Genomic DNA, 17,084 nt, shown 5'->3' with positions numbered 1-17,084 from the left:
TCAGTACAAGCCTGTAAGGTAGGCATTATTACTCCTGTGATGAGAAAAGCGAGGTGTAGAGGAATTAATGACTAGCTGAGAATTTAAACTCTGGTTTGTTTGACCTCTTCTTTTTTTACAAAAGTTAATATTCATTTATTCATTCATTTATTTAAAGTAGGCTCCACATCCGGTGTGGGGCCTGAACTCATGACCCTGAGATTAAGAGTCGCCTGCACAGGGCGCCTGGGTGGCTCAGTCGGTTAAGAATCCCACTCTGGATTTCCGCTCAGGTCATGATCTCATGGTTGGTGAGATCCAGCCCCGTGTCGGGCTCTGTACTGACAGTACGGAGCCTGCTTAAGATTCTCTCTCCCCCTCTCTCTGCCCCTCCCCTGCTCGCAGGCTCTCTCTCTCTTTCAAAATAAATAAATAAACATTAAAAAAAAAAAAGAGTCACATCTTCTATGACTGAGCCAGCCAGTTTGTGTGACTTCTAAGCCCCGGGCTCTACTGAGCCATCAGTAGGTAGTTAGGAACAAGCAGTTAGGAACAGTATATACTCTTGAGATGCTTTTCTTCAAAAGCTGTCCCCTGCGAGGCTGTTTGGGACGTGAGGAATCCTGCAGTCAGGAAATCTGTCTTACTTGACCGTGGGGCCTTTTTTGTCTTATTCCTGGAATCCTAAAGCACAGAGAACTACTCTCCCACAGACATATTTTGGAAAACCTGGCACCAGGCCAAGCTGCCCCTTGCTTCCCATCCTGTCAATATGGTACCACATGCCTTCAGACACCTTCTGGTGGTCAGTGTAGTTTGCTCCCTCTTCTTATCCTTTCATCTGATGAGAGCGAGGAAGACTCACCAGGTTGGGCTCACAGACCGCCCCTTATTCATTCGAGAGCCTGGACACGAGGAAACGCTAGAGTGTTCCACTGCACAGGTTGGGCTGGAAGGGGCCTCTCTAGGGCCATCTGCCAAGGACTCCTCTGCCCCACTCTGTGCCCCTTGGTTATGTTTAGGCCACAGACATCAGGCTACAGAACGCTTGTTTTTGATGAATACTGGAGAGAATGAACCCGGGGGAAGAATTAGACCTGCCAACTGAACTCCCACTTTGGGCTTGGGGGTGTGGTGCCGGTTGAATGACTATGGCTTCCGGGTTTGGGTTCCGCAGGGCCGGAACTAGAGTAGGAATTTCTCATAAAAGGCTGCATCTCTGAGAAAGGCTGAGTTTTGAGCATGGGTAACCACGCCATTCAAATCTAGAAGGCCAGAGGCAGAATCAAGGCCCAGGTGGCTGAGCTGAGATGTGGGAGTCCAATAAGAATGCGCTTGGTAATACAATAAAGTTCAGAACGGATAAGAACAACTTGGGGAGGCCGGGCTAGCTCTTGGAGGGTGCTTAATGGCCGAGGTTAGGTTGGCTCCAAGGGCCATCTCTTGTTGTTTTCTTGTGTTTTCACCTTGGGAAGTGAAAAGTGGGGTGAAGAGAGCCGGATCTCAAACAGTTCTGCCCTTCAGTTACCCTGGCTGCCCCCACTTACAGTAAAAGCCTTTTAGCAGAAGCCTTAGAAGCCTTTTCTTTCGCAGATTATAAGTGAGCGCCAGTGATGAGTCACTGTTTCATGTTTGTGCTTTAAAACCATCTTTGGCGTATAGATATTGGTAGGGGCAGCCGCTCTGGGAAGGTTTCAAGCTGGTTTTTTTTTTGCCGAGATCTACCTTTTCAGTGGTACATGTCACTGACCATGGCATTCCGGGGTCTTTGTGAACCCTCAGAAACTCCCCACCTCCTGAGCCAGAGGACCCCTTTCAGGCCCGAGGGAATCATTTCTCCAGAGACTTCTTTAGCACACTAAATACTTTTCTAGTGATGACAGAGGGCCAGAAATGGAAGAAACTTAGATTTTTCTCAAATAATGGAAAATACCCAAATCATTTTTATCAGCTTAACAGCCAGCTAGAGATGTCCTCAAAGGTACCTACGCTGCTTAAAAACTTGTTTTCCTCTCTGCCTTTAAGTGGATGATGGCAGTCTAGCTTGGACAGAGTGTGGGAGTAAAAAGTGGCACCTGGCCTTAGCCACCTCTTGTTTTGGTGAGCATTGAAAGGAGCTTTTTTGTTTGTTTTACCTGTTACCTGAAGGAGAAAAACAGTTTGAGAATAATTCGCTTAGTGATTGTTACTTAATAAGGTAAAAATTCGAACAGCAGGTTGTTTCCTAATAACCAAAGAATTCTAGAACAATCCTCAGTTTTTTCTCCATCATGATTTTAAAATCTTCTTTAAAAAGGAATGTCTAAGTACTACCCATTTTCGGGTTTAATAAAAGGCTTTTATATATTCGAATAGCATGTATCTGCAGCAAATCACAGACCAATAGTGACTTTCAGCAATTCATTTTTTTAAAGGAGTCTGACTTAGAAATCTCCATTAATTCATTTAGCATTTCTCAAACACCTGCTGTGTGAAAGGCACTGTGTAGGTGCCAGAGGTTCAAGGAGGAGTACGTAGAAAGAAAGATACCCGTGGGATCTTACAGTCTGACAGAAACATACTCGAGTCTGGTGCTCTTTAGCTTCTAGTGAATTTTACATGGAATTTTGTTTGTGGTGTCATGAACTGAGGGGTGGCTGAGAACCAAATACCTTTGGAGAGATACTGTTTTATGTTTTTTCTGCAAAAAGAAAATCAAGATTGAAATATCTCACTTCTTATCGTTGCATCAGTGTTGCCTGCTCAATGCCCTACTCTTATGTATTCACAAAAAGGAGTAGAATAAATACCATAAAGATGGACGCGAAGCCCAAGGGAGATATGGAGAGCAGTGTTTCTCAAACTGAGACCTGGGAGTGCCTGTGTCACAGTCCCCTGAAAGCTGCACTTTAATTTTTTTTTTTTTGATGTTTATTTCATTTTTGAGAGAGAGAGAGAGAGAGAGCAAGCAGGGTTGGGGCAGAGAGAAAGGGAGACTCAGAATCCGAAGCAGGCCCAGGCTCTGAGCTGTCAGCACAGAGCCCGATGTGGGGCTCGAACACACGAACTGTGAGATGATGCCCTGAGCCGAAGTCAGACGCTTAACTGGCTGAGCCACCCAGGTGCCTCTGGAGGCTGCACTTTAATTGCAGATTCCCAGGCCCGCCAGACTGCTTAAATCTGAGTATTGGTGGTAAAGCTTGAGTCTTCATTTTTTAATAACCTCCCCCTGGCGAGTCTTATGATACTTACGTTGGAGAGCACTGACCTAGGCACATGGAGGAGGTCACCAGGCTGAGATGAACTACTTCAAACGGTGATGAAGGGCCCCCGTAGATGTGTTCTCATAGGTGCTGCAGAGAACCTGAAAGAAATTTCTAAGTATGGAGACAAGGCAGGTGATGGGTAAATAGCACTCCAGTTTCAAAAAGGAGAAAAGAATAAGACGCCCGAAACCACGGCTTTATAAGATTGACATGACCTTTGGAAAAATTTTATTCCAAACAGATGGAGTCAAAGCATTTAGAGGAAAATGTGATGATCCTCAGGTGTCGTCATGGGTTCGCTAAAACATCGTCTCTATTAAAGACTATCAAACTTGGCTGCACATTAGAATCATCTGGGGAGTTTAAAAGGCTCTTGATGCCCAATCCCACCCGGTACCAATTACATCAGAACCTCTGGGGCTGGGACCCAGGCATCAGTATTTCTTAACCCCCAGAGATGCTCATTTAATGTGGTGCTGTCCGCGCAGTGGGAGTTTTAAACGCTCCCCAGGCGATGGTAATATGCAAGAGTTTGACGACCACGGTGTCTATATGACATCAGGCAAGTCGCTTGACTTCCTTGCACTTTGTGTAAATTCTAGGTAATTTTATTTTATTTTTTTCTCTTTAAAATTTTGTTTATTGTTTATTACTATAGGTTAGGCTTTTTTTTTTTTTTCAGGTACATGGAATATCACTAAATGGTTAATAATGTACTTAGCTCAATGTTTTTGTGAGGAGTAAATGTTTAGAGTGCTTTCTTTTCTTTCTTGTTTTTATTTTTACCATGTTTATTTTGTTTTTAATTTACATCCAAGTTAGTTAGCATATAGTGCAACAATGATTTCAGGAGTAGATTCCTTAATGCCCCTTACCCCTTTAGCCCATTCCTCCCTCCCACAACCCCTTGGTAACCCTCTGTTTGTTCTGCATATTTAAGAGTCTCTTCTGTTTTGTCCCCCTCTCTGTTTTTATATGAGTTTTGCTTCCCTTCCCTTATGTTCGTCTGTTTTGTCTCTTAAAGTCCTCATATGAGTGAAGTCATATGATTTTTGCCTTTCTCGGACTCATTTCGCTTAGCATAATACCCTCTAGTTCCATCCACGTAGCTGCAAATGGCAAGATTTCATTCTTTTTGATTGCCGAGTAATACTCCATTGTATATATATACCACATCTTTATCCATTCATCCATCGATGGACATTTGGGCTCTTTCCATACTTTGGCTATTGCTAACAGTGCTGCTAGAAACATGGGGGTGCATGTGCCCCTTCGAAACAGCATCCCTGTATCCCGTGGATAAATGCCTAATAGTGCAATTGCTGGGTCGTAGGGTAGTTCTATTTTTAATTTTTTGAGGAACCTCCATACTGTTTTCTGGAGTGGCTGAACCAGTTTGCATTCCCAATTTCTAGGTAATTTTAGAGGTCTCTCCCAGTTTTAAACTTCTATGATTCTGTTATTTAAAATCATGCCAAACTGATTTCCTCCTCCTCCTTCTCTTCCTCCTCCTCCTTCTCTTCCTCCTCCTGTTTTCTTCTTCTGGGGCTGGGATAGTCCCGAATGTCAAGGTGTCAAAGTATATATCTTAATTTCATGAAAATTTTTAGCGAAATTTCCCAGGATGCCTCATAGATAAATAAGATAATAGTTGCAATGGGTGGATTTACCACCTGACTGAACAGATATGTTCAGAGAGTATGAATGTAATGGATCTTCAGGGACCCTGGAGAACGGGCCGGAGTGGAATGCCCTTGGAGCTGACCTTGTTAACATTTTTTATCCATGATGTAGGTAAGAAAGACCGGATAGCAGTGCCTGTCAAATTTGGAGATACCCCAACGTTGACTAGGGTTAACTATTTCAATACATAGAAGAATTAGGCCGCGCTCTGATCAGAATATCTGTTTATTAAGGTTATTATTGTTTTAATGATATTTCCATAATTCAGGTATTTTGTTCATTTTTCTCTTTCTTTAGTTGAGTCAAAATTTTCAAGCTTTTAGCATACTGCTAATGGAAAAATAGATGTGCCTGGTAGGGTCCCAAGTCAGTTGTTTTTTGACCTTGTTCCTATCAAGAAATGCAGATAGATTTGATCAGGCTGGTTTGGAGCAATACAAAATAAAGGCAGCATCACCCAAAACAGTCACGAGGAGGGACACTAAAATCCGTTTTGGCTTGTTTCAAAAGGGCACTCCCCCCAGGGGCACCTGGCCAGCTCAGTAGGTAGAGCTTGCCACTTGACTCTTGATTTCTGGGGTCCTGAGTTCAAGCCCCACCTTGGGCATAGAGCTACCTTAAAAAGAGAAAGAAAGAAAAGAAAGAAAGAAAGAAAGAAAGAAAGAAAGAAAGAAAGAAAAAGAAAGAAAGAGAAAGAAAGAACAAAACCCACAAACAAACATAAAGGGCACTCTCCCTGATTCTGGAACTCTAGTCAGGGGGTGGGGGTGGCGGGGGGGGGGTGGGGAGGGGGAGGCCTTCGGCCTCTTTTTTTAAAACAAGCTTTCCAACCGGTTCTGAGAAACAGTGTTGAGGAGCTCACTTTGATTTGAATTTTGGCACAGGTTTTTAAATATGTTGTTTTGTCTCATCATCTCCAATCTGTGTTTTTAAAAACCCAAATAGATTTAATTATGAACTTAAAACTAAAACAGTTAAATTCTATCAGCTCCTTCATATCCCATTCCCCGTATTTCAATTAGAAAATTGTACGCTCTTACATTTCCATTTCTCTTTCCATTTTTGATGCTTTATTTTATATAGACCTTGATCTGACCTAGACGGGGCGGAGGGGGGCGGGGAATATAATTTATGTGTAGCAGAAAAGCAATCTATGGTTGCTCCGGTGCGGCTGCTGTGTTTTGGAAAATGCACCAGGATTAGATTATGTCTGATCACTTTCCACATCACATGATGAACAGCAGTTGAGAAGAAGCATAAAATGAATCCTGCCGAGAAGCCCTTAGATACCTTGCTGTTAACGGGCGCTTCCCTCTCCCCCTCCCTCCCTCTTGTGCCTTCCTCATCAGGATCTCTGACTGAGGCGGGTCAGCTAGGAGTGGCTCCTCGCAGCATAAAGGGACACACGTTTCACACTGTTTTGGAATGAGAAGTTAAATTCATGACCACACATAATTTAGAAGACATGGGCTGTGGCACTTCGTCTGTGAAAGACACGAGAACTGAGCAAGGTGAGTGCCAGCGGGGGTGGGGTGGGGGTGCCTGTCTTTGTGAATGAACGGGGAGCCTGAGTGCACCGGATTCGCCCTCTCCCCTTCCCCCCGTCGAGTCACTTGCCCCTCCAGCCGCCAGCCCGGTGTGGTGGTGCACAAGGCACCATCACTTGAGCCGAAGGTTAAACATTGGCATAACTTAGGAAGATGTAGCTCTGAATTTATGATGTGCCGTGAAGTATTATCTAAGAGAGAGTTTATGTTTGATTTGATTTCAGCTGAAAATGGACCAATATAAAATCTCAATTTAAAACTCTGTGGCAGGGAACAAGAAAGTCTCTGTGCATTTACCTCTGTTTATTCGATATGCTTATAAATAGCTGTATCCATACCTATGTGGTGTTTAGTGGCATCGTTGACTTTTTATTAGAGTTTGTAACTCAGTGATCGGATTATTTTTTATAGCTATTCAACACAGAACTTCATGAGATTTGCCCCATGTTTTTAGAATATTCCAGGTAGAGTTTGGGAAATGCAAGATCATCTGCTTCCCCAAAAGGGTGTTGTTTCTAAATACATGACATGCCCCCCAAGACCCCTATATAATTAGAGGCTTAAGTATTCCCTTTGTTTATTTCATACTGAGCTTCTCATACCTACCAAGTTGCAACTCACTTGAGTGTTTAAGAGACATAGTTTCCACAAGCAACTTAAAGAACAAACAAACTGGGAAGATTATGTGAATTATTCACTCTCACGCTCCATTCCTCTGGTGTTTAGGTTATAGATAATTTTCCCAATTCCTCTTCCACATGTTGCTTTTGGAAGTTCACTCAGGCTTAAGATGGACAGTTTAGGATGCAGAGTATTCTCTACTAATTAGCGTGTGATGTTTTCTCTTGGGAATCAAATGCTGTTCTGCTCCATGAGTTAGCAAAACCGATCTCCCACAGTAGGGAGATGTACTAACTCTTTCAAATCTGTAAATCTTTCAAAAGCTCCAACTGAGCTAATTCCATGGTCATAATTTACCATAAGAGAGTAAAGCGAGTAATTATCTTTTTATATGTAGGATTACATAGAGTTCTTTAAATTTCGCCAAATTTCTTAGGTTAAACAAACAAAAAGGCCAAGCCAAACTCATAACAGTGAATTCTCTCTTTTTGAAATACTTCTCAACTTTTAAAATGTTGCAGGTAAATGGAAATATTACTTTAGATTTTTGGATTGGTTTTTCTTTTAAATAAATTACCGAGGTGAAATGCACATAACATAAAATTAATCATTTTAAAGGGAACATTTCAGTGGCATTGGATACAGTCACAAAGTTGTGTAACTGCCCTTCTCTCTAGTTGCAAACATTTCCATCACTCCAAAGCAAAACCCCTTTTATATTAAGCAGTTTCTCCCAATTTCTCTCTCCTTTCAGCCCCTGACAACCACCCGTCTATATTCTGCCTCTGTGAACGTACCTATCCTGGATATGTCACATATACAATGTACCTTCTGCCCCCTTTCACTTAGCATCCAGATTGTAGCATCTTTCATACTTCATTCCTTTTTAAGGCTGGATAGTATTCCATTGTACGTTGAGACCACATTTTGTGTGTCCATTCCTTTGTGGATGGACATTTGGGTTATTTCCACCTCTTTGGCTACTGTGAATAGTGCTGCTTTGAACATGAATGTACGTGTACTTGTTTGAGTCCCTGTCCTCAGTTCTTTGGGGGTATATACCTAGGAGTGAAATTGCCAGGTCTTACGGTAATTCTGTATATAACTTTTTGAGGAAATGTCAAACTGTTTTCCTGCATTGCTTTTTAAAAAGAGCAGTTTTATTGAGATATCATTCACATGCCACACAACTCACCAGGTTAAAGCGTCTAATTCACCGGTTTTTAGTATGTTCACAGAGCTGTACAACCATCGCGACTATCAATTTTAGAACATTCTCATATCCTTCCCCCAAACCATTAGCAGTGACTCCCCTACACCCTACCTCCCCAGCCCTAGGCAATCACTAATCTCCTTTCCGTCTCTATAGATTCGGACTCTTCCCGGACATTTCATATAAATGTAACCAGATCATATGGAGTCTTTTCTGTCTGACTTCTTTCATTCATCATAATGTTTTCAAAGTTCATGTTGTAGCATGACTCAGAATGTCATTCCTTTTAATTGTTGAATAGTATTCCATTGTAGGAATATGCACACTCACCCATTCATCAGTTGGTGGGCATTTGGGTTGTTTCTATTTTTTTTATATTATGAACAATGCTACTATGAGCATTTGTGTACAAGTTATAGTGTCAACAGATGTTTTCAGTGCTCTTGGGTATACACCTAGGAGCAGAATTGCTGGGTCATATGGTGGCTCAATGTTTAACATTTTGAGAAACTTCCAAACTGTTTTCCCAAGTGCCTGCATCGTTCTGCATTTCCACCAGCAGCCTATGATGGTTCCAATTTTTTCACATCCTTTGCAACACTTGTCTGTCCTTCTGATTATACCCATCCTAGTGGGTATGAAATGGTAGTTCATTATGGTCTTCATTTGCATTTCCCTAATGACTAATGATATTGAGCATCTTGTCATGTGTTTATTAGCCATTTGTAAAATGTCTTTTTTTTTAAGTTTATTTATTTTGAGAGAGAGAGAGAGAGAGAGAGAGAGAGAGAGAATGAGTAGGGGCGGGGCAGAGAGAGAGGGAGAGAAAGAGAATCCCAAGCAGGTTCTACACGGTCAGCACAGAGAGAGCCCAACGGTGAGATCATGACCTGAGCTGAAGTCAAGAGTTGGACACTTAACTGACTGAGCCACACAGGCACCCCATTCGCCATTTGTAGATCTCTGGAAAAATGTCTATTCAGATCATTTGTCCATTTTTAGTTGTGTCATTTGTTTTTATATTGTTTTGTTGTAAGAATTCTTTATATGTTCCAGTTATAAGTTCTTTATCAAGTATAAGATTTGCAAATGTTTTCTTTCATTTAGTGGGCTGTCTTCTCACTTTCTTGATGATACCCTTTGAAGCAGAAAGGTTTTGTAATTTTGATAAAGTCCAATTTATTTTTTCTTTGGTTGCTTGTTTTTTGGTATCATAACAAAGAATCCATTGCCAAAGCCAGGATTATTTATGGTTATGTTTTCTTCTAAGAGTTTTATATTTTTAGCTCTTACATTTAGGTTTTTGATACATTTTGAGTTGATTTTCATATATGGTATGAGGTAGAGGTACAAATTTATTCTTTGCATGTGGATATCCAGTCACCCCACGACCATTTGTTGAAAAGACTGTTCTTTCTCCATTGAATAGTCCTGGCACTCTTATCAAAAATCAATGGACTGTAAATATGAGGGTTTATTTCTGCACTCTGAATTCTATTCCATTGATCTATGTGTCTCCTTATGCCAATACCACACTGTCTTGATTACTGTAGCTTTTGCAGAAAGTTTTGAAATTGGGATTCTGAGTCCTTTACCTTTGTTTCTTTTTCAAGATTGTTTTGGCTTTCCAGGTCCCTTGTACTTCCATATGACTCTTAGGATCAGTTTGTCAGTTTCTCAAAAGAAGCCATCTGAAATGTTGATGGGGCTTGCATTGAATCTGTAGATCAATCTGGGGAGTACTGCCAGCTTAACAGTTGCATCTACTGATCCATGAACATGGAATGTCTTCCCATTTATTTAGGTCTTTAATTTCTTTCAACGCTATTTTTTGCATTCAGAATTTACATTTTATACTTCCTTTGTTAAATTTACCCCAAGTACTCTATTCTTTTGAATGCTATTACAAAATGGAATTGCTTTATTAATTTCATTTTTGGATTGTTCATTGCAGGTGTATAGAAAAACAATTGCTTTTTGTATATTGATCTTGTATCCCAAGACTTTGGTTGATTCCTTAGGATTTTCTATTTACAAACTGTGTCATCTGCTAATAGAGATAGTTTTACTTCTTCCTTTCTATTCTATGCCTTTGATTTCATTTTCTTGCATAATTTTCCTGACTAGACCCTCTCTTACTGTTGAATAGAAATTCATGAATACACATCCTTGTCTTGTTCCTGATCATAGAGGAAAGCATTCAGTCTTTCACCTTTAAGTATGATAGTAGCTGTGCCTTTCTCCAGGATGCTCTTTATCAGGTTGAGGAAGTTCACTCCTATTCCTAGTTTATTGATTGCTTTTATTATTTTATTAAGAAGTGGTGTGTAATTTTGTCAAATGCTTTATCTGCATGTATTGAAACGATCGTGTAGCTTTTGCCCTTTGTTCTATGATACAGTATACATTAATGGAATTTCAGATGTTGAACCAATTTTGCATTCCTGAGATAAATCCCACTTGGTCACGGTGTATAATAATACTTTTTATATGTTGCTGGATTCAGTTTGCTAGTGTCTTGTTAATGATTTTTGCATCTATATTCATAAAAGATATTGGTCTATAGTTTTTTTTCCCCTGGGGTGTCTTTGTGTGGTTTTGTTATCAGGGTAATACTAGCCTCATAGAATGAGTTGCAATTCCTTCTTCTCTTCCATCTTTTAGAAGAGCTTGTGAAGAATTGATATTAATTCTTTAACTGTTTGGTAGAGGGGCTCCTGGGTGGCTCAGTCGGTTGAACATCCAACTCTTGATTTCAGCTCAGGTCATGATCCCAGGGTCATGGGATCAAGCCCCACATTGGGCTCCATGCTCAGCATGGATTTTCTCTCTCTCTCTCTCTCTCCCTCCCTCTGCCTCTCTCCCCCACTTGTGCACTCTCTCTTTCTCTCTCCCTCTCTATAAATAAATCAATAAATCAATAAATAAAGCTGAACATGGGCCTTTCTTTGTGGGTAGTTTTTTGATTACTTTTACTTTTGTTATAGATCTATTCAGATTTTCTATTTCTTCTTGAGTCATTTTCAGCATTTTGTGTCCTAAGAATTTGCCTATTTCATCTAAGCTATTTACTTTATTAGCATATACTTGTCAAAGTATTCCCTTATAGTTTTTTTTATTCTTCCATTATCTCTTGTTGAATATATTAGTCAATGTTTATTCTGACTTTGTAATAATAAATCTGCTGAAAACTGAAGCAACGGTATTTACTTATATTTATCCATAAAAAGTTTTTCTCATTTAGAAATACTGTAAAATATAGAAAAGCATTTGGAAATAATTAATATTCCTCACTCCACTACCCAGAGACAACAACTGTTAACATTTTGATAGTTTCTTTCCAGTTTTATTTTTTTTTTTTTTGGTATAGTGTAGGTTTTTGATCATCCTAAACATTAATTTTTTTGTAGCCTTGCTTTTGGCACTAAGAAATTGTTATATAAACATCTCTCAAGTTGTTATAAATGCTTTGTAAACATTTTAACCATTACTAAACATTTCATTTAATGGATAGATCATCATATTCTTTTTTTTAATGTTTATTTATTTTTGAGAGAGAGAGAGAAAGAGAGAGAGAGAGAGACAGAGTGTGAGCGGGGGAGGGGCAGAGAGAGAGGGAGACAGAGAATCCAAAGCAGGCTCCAGGCTCTGAGCTGTCAGCACAGAGCCCCATTCAGGGCTTGAAATCATGAGCCGTGAGATCATGACCTGAGCCGAAGTCAGACGCTTAACCAACTGAGCCACCCAGGTGCCCCAATCATCATATTCTTAATTATTCCTCTAACATGGGACCTTTTTTTCACTAATATAAACAGTACTTAGAAGCATTTCTTTATGTAGTGTTTTTCCTTACTTTGGATTATTCCCATATTCAGGTGATTAGATACGAACTTATTGTGTTAAGGGTTATGAATGTTTTGAAAGCTCTTGATAGAAAATGATAGCTATTATTTCCTGATTACTAACTATATTCTAGAGAGTGTTCACAATATTCTGCATACTTTTTATTTAATCCTTGCAGTAAACCTGAGTCAAGCGTTACTATTCTTTTTTTGTGTAGTTTGAAGAGGCTCTCACGCTCAGCGAGTGAGTACTTTTCGGGGTCAGATTACTAACCACTGCCAGAGTTGGGGTTTGAACCCAAGGAGTTCTGAGTACAGTGGGTTTTTTTGCCATCAACCGTCACACCCTTCTACGGTTCCTTCCAATGTCGCTGCTCTTGGAAACTAACTTTAATTAAATTTACTCCTACAAAGTACCTTTTTTTTTTTTTTAACATTTATTTATTTTTGAGACAGAGAGAGACAGACCATGAACGGGGGAGGGTCAGAGAGAGGGAGACACAGAATCTGAAACAGGCTCCAGGCTCTGAGCTGTCAGCACAGAGCCCGACGCGGGGCTCGAACTCACGGACCGCGAGATCGTGACCTGAGCCGAAGTCGGCCGCTTAACCGACTGAGCCACCCAGGCGCCCCTACAAAGTACCTTTTATTTGCATAGTGCTCTTATAGTTGGATGGGCCCCTTCATATACATTTGATCTCTACAGGCTGTGAAGGGTTGTTCTCAATTTGTAAAAAAAGGAAACCAAGGCTTTGCGAGGCAAAGTGATTTGCTTAAGGACAGACACATAGCTAGTAAGTGGCAGAGCCCGGGTGAGGGCTTGCTTCCTGTTTCTCATGGTCTGACTAGAGTGAAGGGCTTTTCCCTCCCACTTTGGTCATTCGGCCTCAATACAGAACTCTGCCTCCTAGTGTATCATGGCATTTTGGAGGAAAAGTAACCCACATATAAAATCGAGGCTACCCCTTCTTGTGGGCTATCTACCTTGCATGTAGAGAAGTAGCATCAATGCTGTATTATTATTCTTTCGCTTCTTTTGTGATATGCAACGGGGAAGGGAACAATCATAGCTGTCATTTATATTGATTGCCTACTACTTTCGTTATTTCTATTTCTCTGCAAAACTCTTGGAGAAAGCTTTGATTAGTTTCCTGTTCTAGATGAGGAGACTGAACCTGGATGAAAGAACTGTCCAAAGTCATGTCCTAGTTCACCTGAATTGGGACCAGCTCTGACAGATTCCAAAGTCCATGCCCCTCTGGATGTGCTGCCCTGACTTGTAAAATAGGAATTTATCAAAAAAAATGGAACTGAAACATTGCAATTTCATTCTCCTGAGCTTCGCTTTATCCTTAAAATTTTATATTGATGTATTTTGAATTAATAATCTGTTGCCTTTTCTTCCCCCATGGAATACTCTGAGGACACGATGATTTATTTTCTTTTATTTCTTCCCTGGAAACCACTTAGAAATGCATTTATTCATTTTCCCTAAGTGCTGAGGAGCCTACAAAGGCTATGTAGCATTTTTGGCTGTGCACTTGGATGCTTTAAGCTATGAGAAATGGAAATTTTCTCTAATGGAGATTGTTCTTTTAAAAAATATTTGTTCTTTATTTTTACTTAAAAGTTTAAAAATACTAACTAGTAAACCAAATATTTCTTTAGTTCTTGGAATAACGTCTGGTTTATTTATTGTTTAAAAGTCTAATGAGCAAGCCATTCACAGCTGCCTGAGAGATCCCCTCCTTCCGCCCCCAGCCCTGTATCTACCACCTCCACATTCCCAAAGTTAAGTCCTTTGCAATGCTGTATATTTAAATTTGGGGCCTTCATGGAAAAAATATCAATGACATTGTTTCCTTTATCTTTGTTGATCTCTGGGGAGTTTTCTGCAAGTTTAGAGGGGCCTTTGCCGTTCTTGTTACTGTTGGATTTTCTTTTATAACTGCCACCGAGCAGTCTTTATTGGCATCGTGAGGTATAGCAGAAATCTCTGTGAGCTGGGATGTCCCTCATTTTCCTCCTCAGTGAAATGGGACATCAGATGAGATGCTCTTTAAAGTTCTTGCCACCCAAAGACCATCAATATGCTCTATAGCTGCGGGTACCTGTGGAGGGGTGGGGGTATTCATTTCCCCCTTCTGTTGCTTACTCCCTTAGCTGCTACCGTATTAACACTCTTAACGTGCTCGCGTGCCTTTCCTCTTTTTCTCCTTTTCTTTGGGTTTGGGTACGTTTTTTTCCCTTCATGTCGTTCTGTTTTACTTTACCCCCAACTTCTTATCTTTAGAAATTGCAAACCTACAGAGAGAAGATGGAAGATTAATACAGCGAACACCCACATCCCCGTCAGCTGGGTTCACCAGCTTGTAACCCTTTACCATTTTCTCTCTCCCGCTCTCCCTTCCTTCCCTTTCTCCGTCTCCTGTGCCTTCTCCATTTGACAGCAAAACTGTAGACATTATGATATTAACCTCTATATACTTAGCATGAGTGTCCTAAAAAGAGGGTTTTTCTTTTATATAACTGTAATACTGTATCACACTGAAAAAAATTGTAGCATTGGTGGATTAATATTGTTGAACATAGAGTTCATAGTCAGAATTTCCTCATTGTCCAAAATGGCCTTTTGTAACTGTTTTTTTCCTTTCCCTTTGGAAGAAAGGCCTTCCCTCTCCCTCTGGTTCCCTCCACTGACTCTCCTCCCTCTCAGAGCTTGTTCCTGAAGGGGACGTTCACAGTGCTGTCTCCCACCTTCTCGTGGTTCATTCCGTCCCACGGAAAATGATTTTGACAAGTTCTTGAATGCCCTTGAAGCCCACTGGACCATTTTCAGTTCTTATTTTGCTTGGTTTCCTGGCAGTACTCGGCACTCTTGCACTCATGGCCCTTGGCTTCGGCCCATTCTCCTGGTTGTCCTTGGGTCACTGAACTGTTTATAAGGGCTCCACTTTCTCCCAACTTTTAAATATTAGGATTCCTCTGGGTTCCTCTCAGGCCTTTTCCTTTGTCACTCGAATGCTCTCCTTCAGTAACTTTACTCTCATGGCTTTCATTATCATCAGTATGTCAAAACTGCCAAATCTTCATTTTCAGCCTGTATCATATACTATATCCCTGGTTTGTTGGCATCAGTTGGGAATCATTACATTTTATTTAATTAACCAATTCAATCAATTTAAACTCCCAGGATAATTAACATATAGTGTTATGTTAGTTTCAGGTGCACAATATAGCGATTCAACAATTCTATATACTCAGTGCTCATCACGATAAAAGTTCTCTTAGGGAATTTTATTTTATTTTATGTTATGTTATGTTATGTTATGTTATTTTATTTATTGTAAGGTAGGCTTCACGCCCAACATGGGGCTTGAACTCATGACCCTGAGATCAAGAGTTACATGCTCTACTGACTAAGCCAGCCAGGCGCCCCTTAGAGAATCTTTTTTTTTGTTTTAATGTTTATTTATTTATTTTGAGAGAGAGAGAGAGAGAGCGAGCACACAGGGGAGGGGCGGAGAGAGAGAGGGAGAGAGGGAATCCCAAGTAGGCTTCATGCTGTCAGCACAGAGTTTAGGGAATCATTTTAAACAAGTACTTTTCTTTGTGGAAGGAGACCACTTTCTGCATCTGAAAGTGGTCCCTTTCCCTTTGTTTCTTTTTCTTTTTTTTTTTTTTAACGTTTATTTATTTTTGAGACAGAGAGAGAGCATGAACGGGGGAGGGTCAGAGAGAGGGAGACACAGATTCTGAAAGTGATCCCTTTCTTTTTTTTTTTTTTTTAACGTTTATTTATTTTTGAGACAGAGAGAGACAGAGCATGAACGGGGGAGGGTCAGAGAGAGGGAGACACAGAATCTGAAACGGGCTCCAGGCTCTGAGCTGTCAGCACAGAGCCCGACGCAGGGCTCGAACTCACGGACCGCCAGATCATGACCTGAGCCGAAGTCGGCCGCTTAACCGACTGAGCCACCCAGGCGCCCCTATGATCCCTTTCAATAATAATTTTTAGTTAATTGTTCACTTTTTGATATGATAATGTGTGGGTCTTGAGGTTTATATAGGAATGGTACTACAAACACATTTATTGCCTGTATGAAACAGGCACACAAAAACCAAACATCCTTTTCATTTTTCACACCTATTAAATGCATCTTCATATTTTTTGTTTATTCGTTGTGTGACTAATCCACCTCTACTTTTAGAAATGTTAAGTATTAAGAGACTCTGCCACGGACTATTTAGAGACCCACTCTAGAATCATGAGCTCTTGGGGGGTAGAAAGTATTACCGGAAGAGGATGAAGTCCCACCTCCCCCATTTAAATGCTTTTTACCAGCTTCTAGCCTTGACTAGACAATTCACAAAGGAGCCAGCTTTTAGTTGGATCCTGTTAATTGTTAGAAAATCCTGTTACAAAGAGACATATTTCAACGGAGTATAAGAAAGGGCATTACCTGAGGCCCACTTGCCAGTTATTTCCTGTAATCGGAACACTTTTCTTACACAATTATGGCTTTATATTGCCTTATCTTTTCAGCAGCTGCAAAAGGCAAAAATTTAATGCTGATCGTATTTGACCTTGGGTGAATGAATGTGGCAATATAACTCAGATTAGTAATTAATAACAGGGGAGACATAAAACAGAATTGCAGTCAAGACATTTAATTTTTTTTTTCCGAGTGAGGATTAGAGGTCATGATTGAATTGTTGAATAGAACATATTTCCTATGAGAAAATTTTTCAATAATTTAAAATGCTAGTAGCACTTTTACATAGCTAAATTTCTTACATAATTAAAAATATAATAGTTTTTAAAAATTGAGATCTTCCTGATAATGATTCTTTACAAAATTGGCAGAAATTCATATGATAGAGAGCTCACGGTTACTTGTAAACTGTCGTTTTCGTGGTTCTACTGATTTAGCTTATTATTTCGGTATCGTAC

At 40.3% G+C, this 17,084-nt stretch overlaps 1 protein-coding gene across 3 annotated transcripts in view; it reads left to right on the top strand.

Moving 5' to 3' along the window:
• PPEF1 (protein phosphatase with EF-hand domain 1) overlaps positions 1 to 17,084 on the top strand; it is a 107,709-nt gene that overhangs the window by 9,647 nt on the left and 80,978 nt on the right. For all 3 annotated transcript variants that reach the window (XM_081794116.1, XM_081794117.1, XM_081794118.1), the window contains one exon: positions 6,257 to 6,418. In XM_081794116.1, the coding sequence (XP_081650242.1) occupies positions 6,349 to 6,418 (70 nt within the window). In that variant the 5' untranslated portion in view covers positions 6,257 to 6,348. The remainder of the gene's footprint in view (positions 1 to 6,256; positions 6,419 to 17,084) is intronic.

This window comes from Panthera onca, chromosome X (assembly GCF_046562875.1).
Source record: "Panthera onca isolate mPanOnc1 chromosome X, mPanOnc1 haplotype 2, whole genome shotgun sequence".
NCBI classification, from domain to species: Eukaryota; Metazoa; Chordata; class Mammalia; order Carnivora; family Felidae; genus Panthera; species Panthera onca.
Note: the sequence above shows the minus strand (reverse complement) of the source record. Positions and strands in the feature narration are given on the sequence as shown.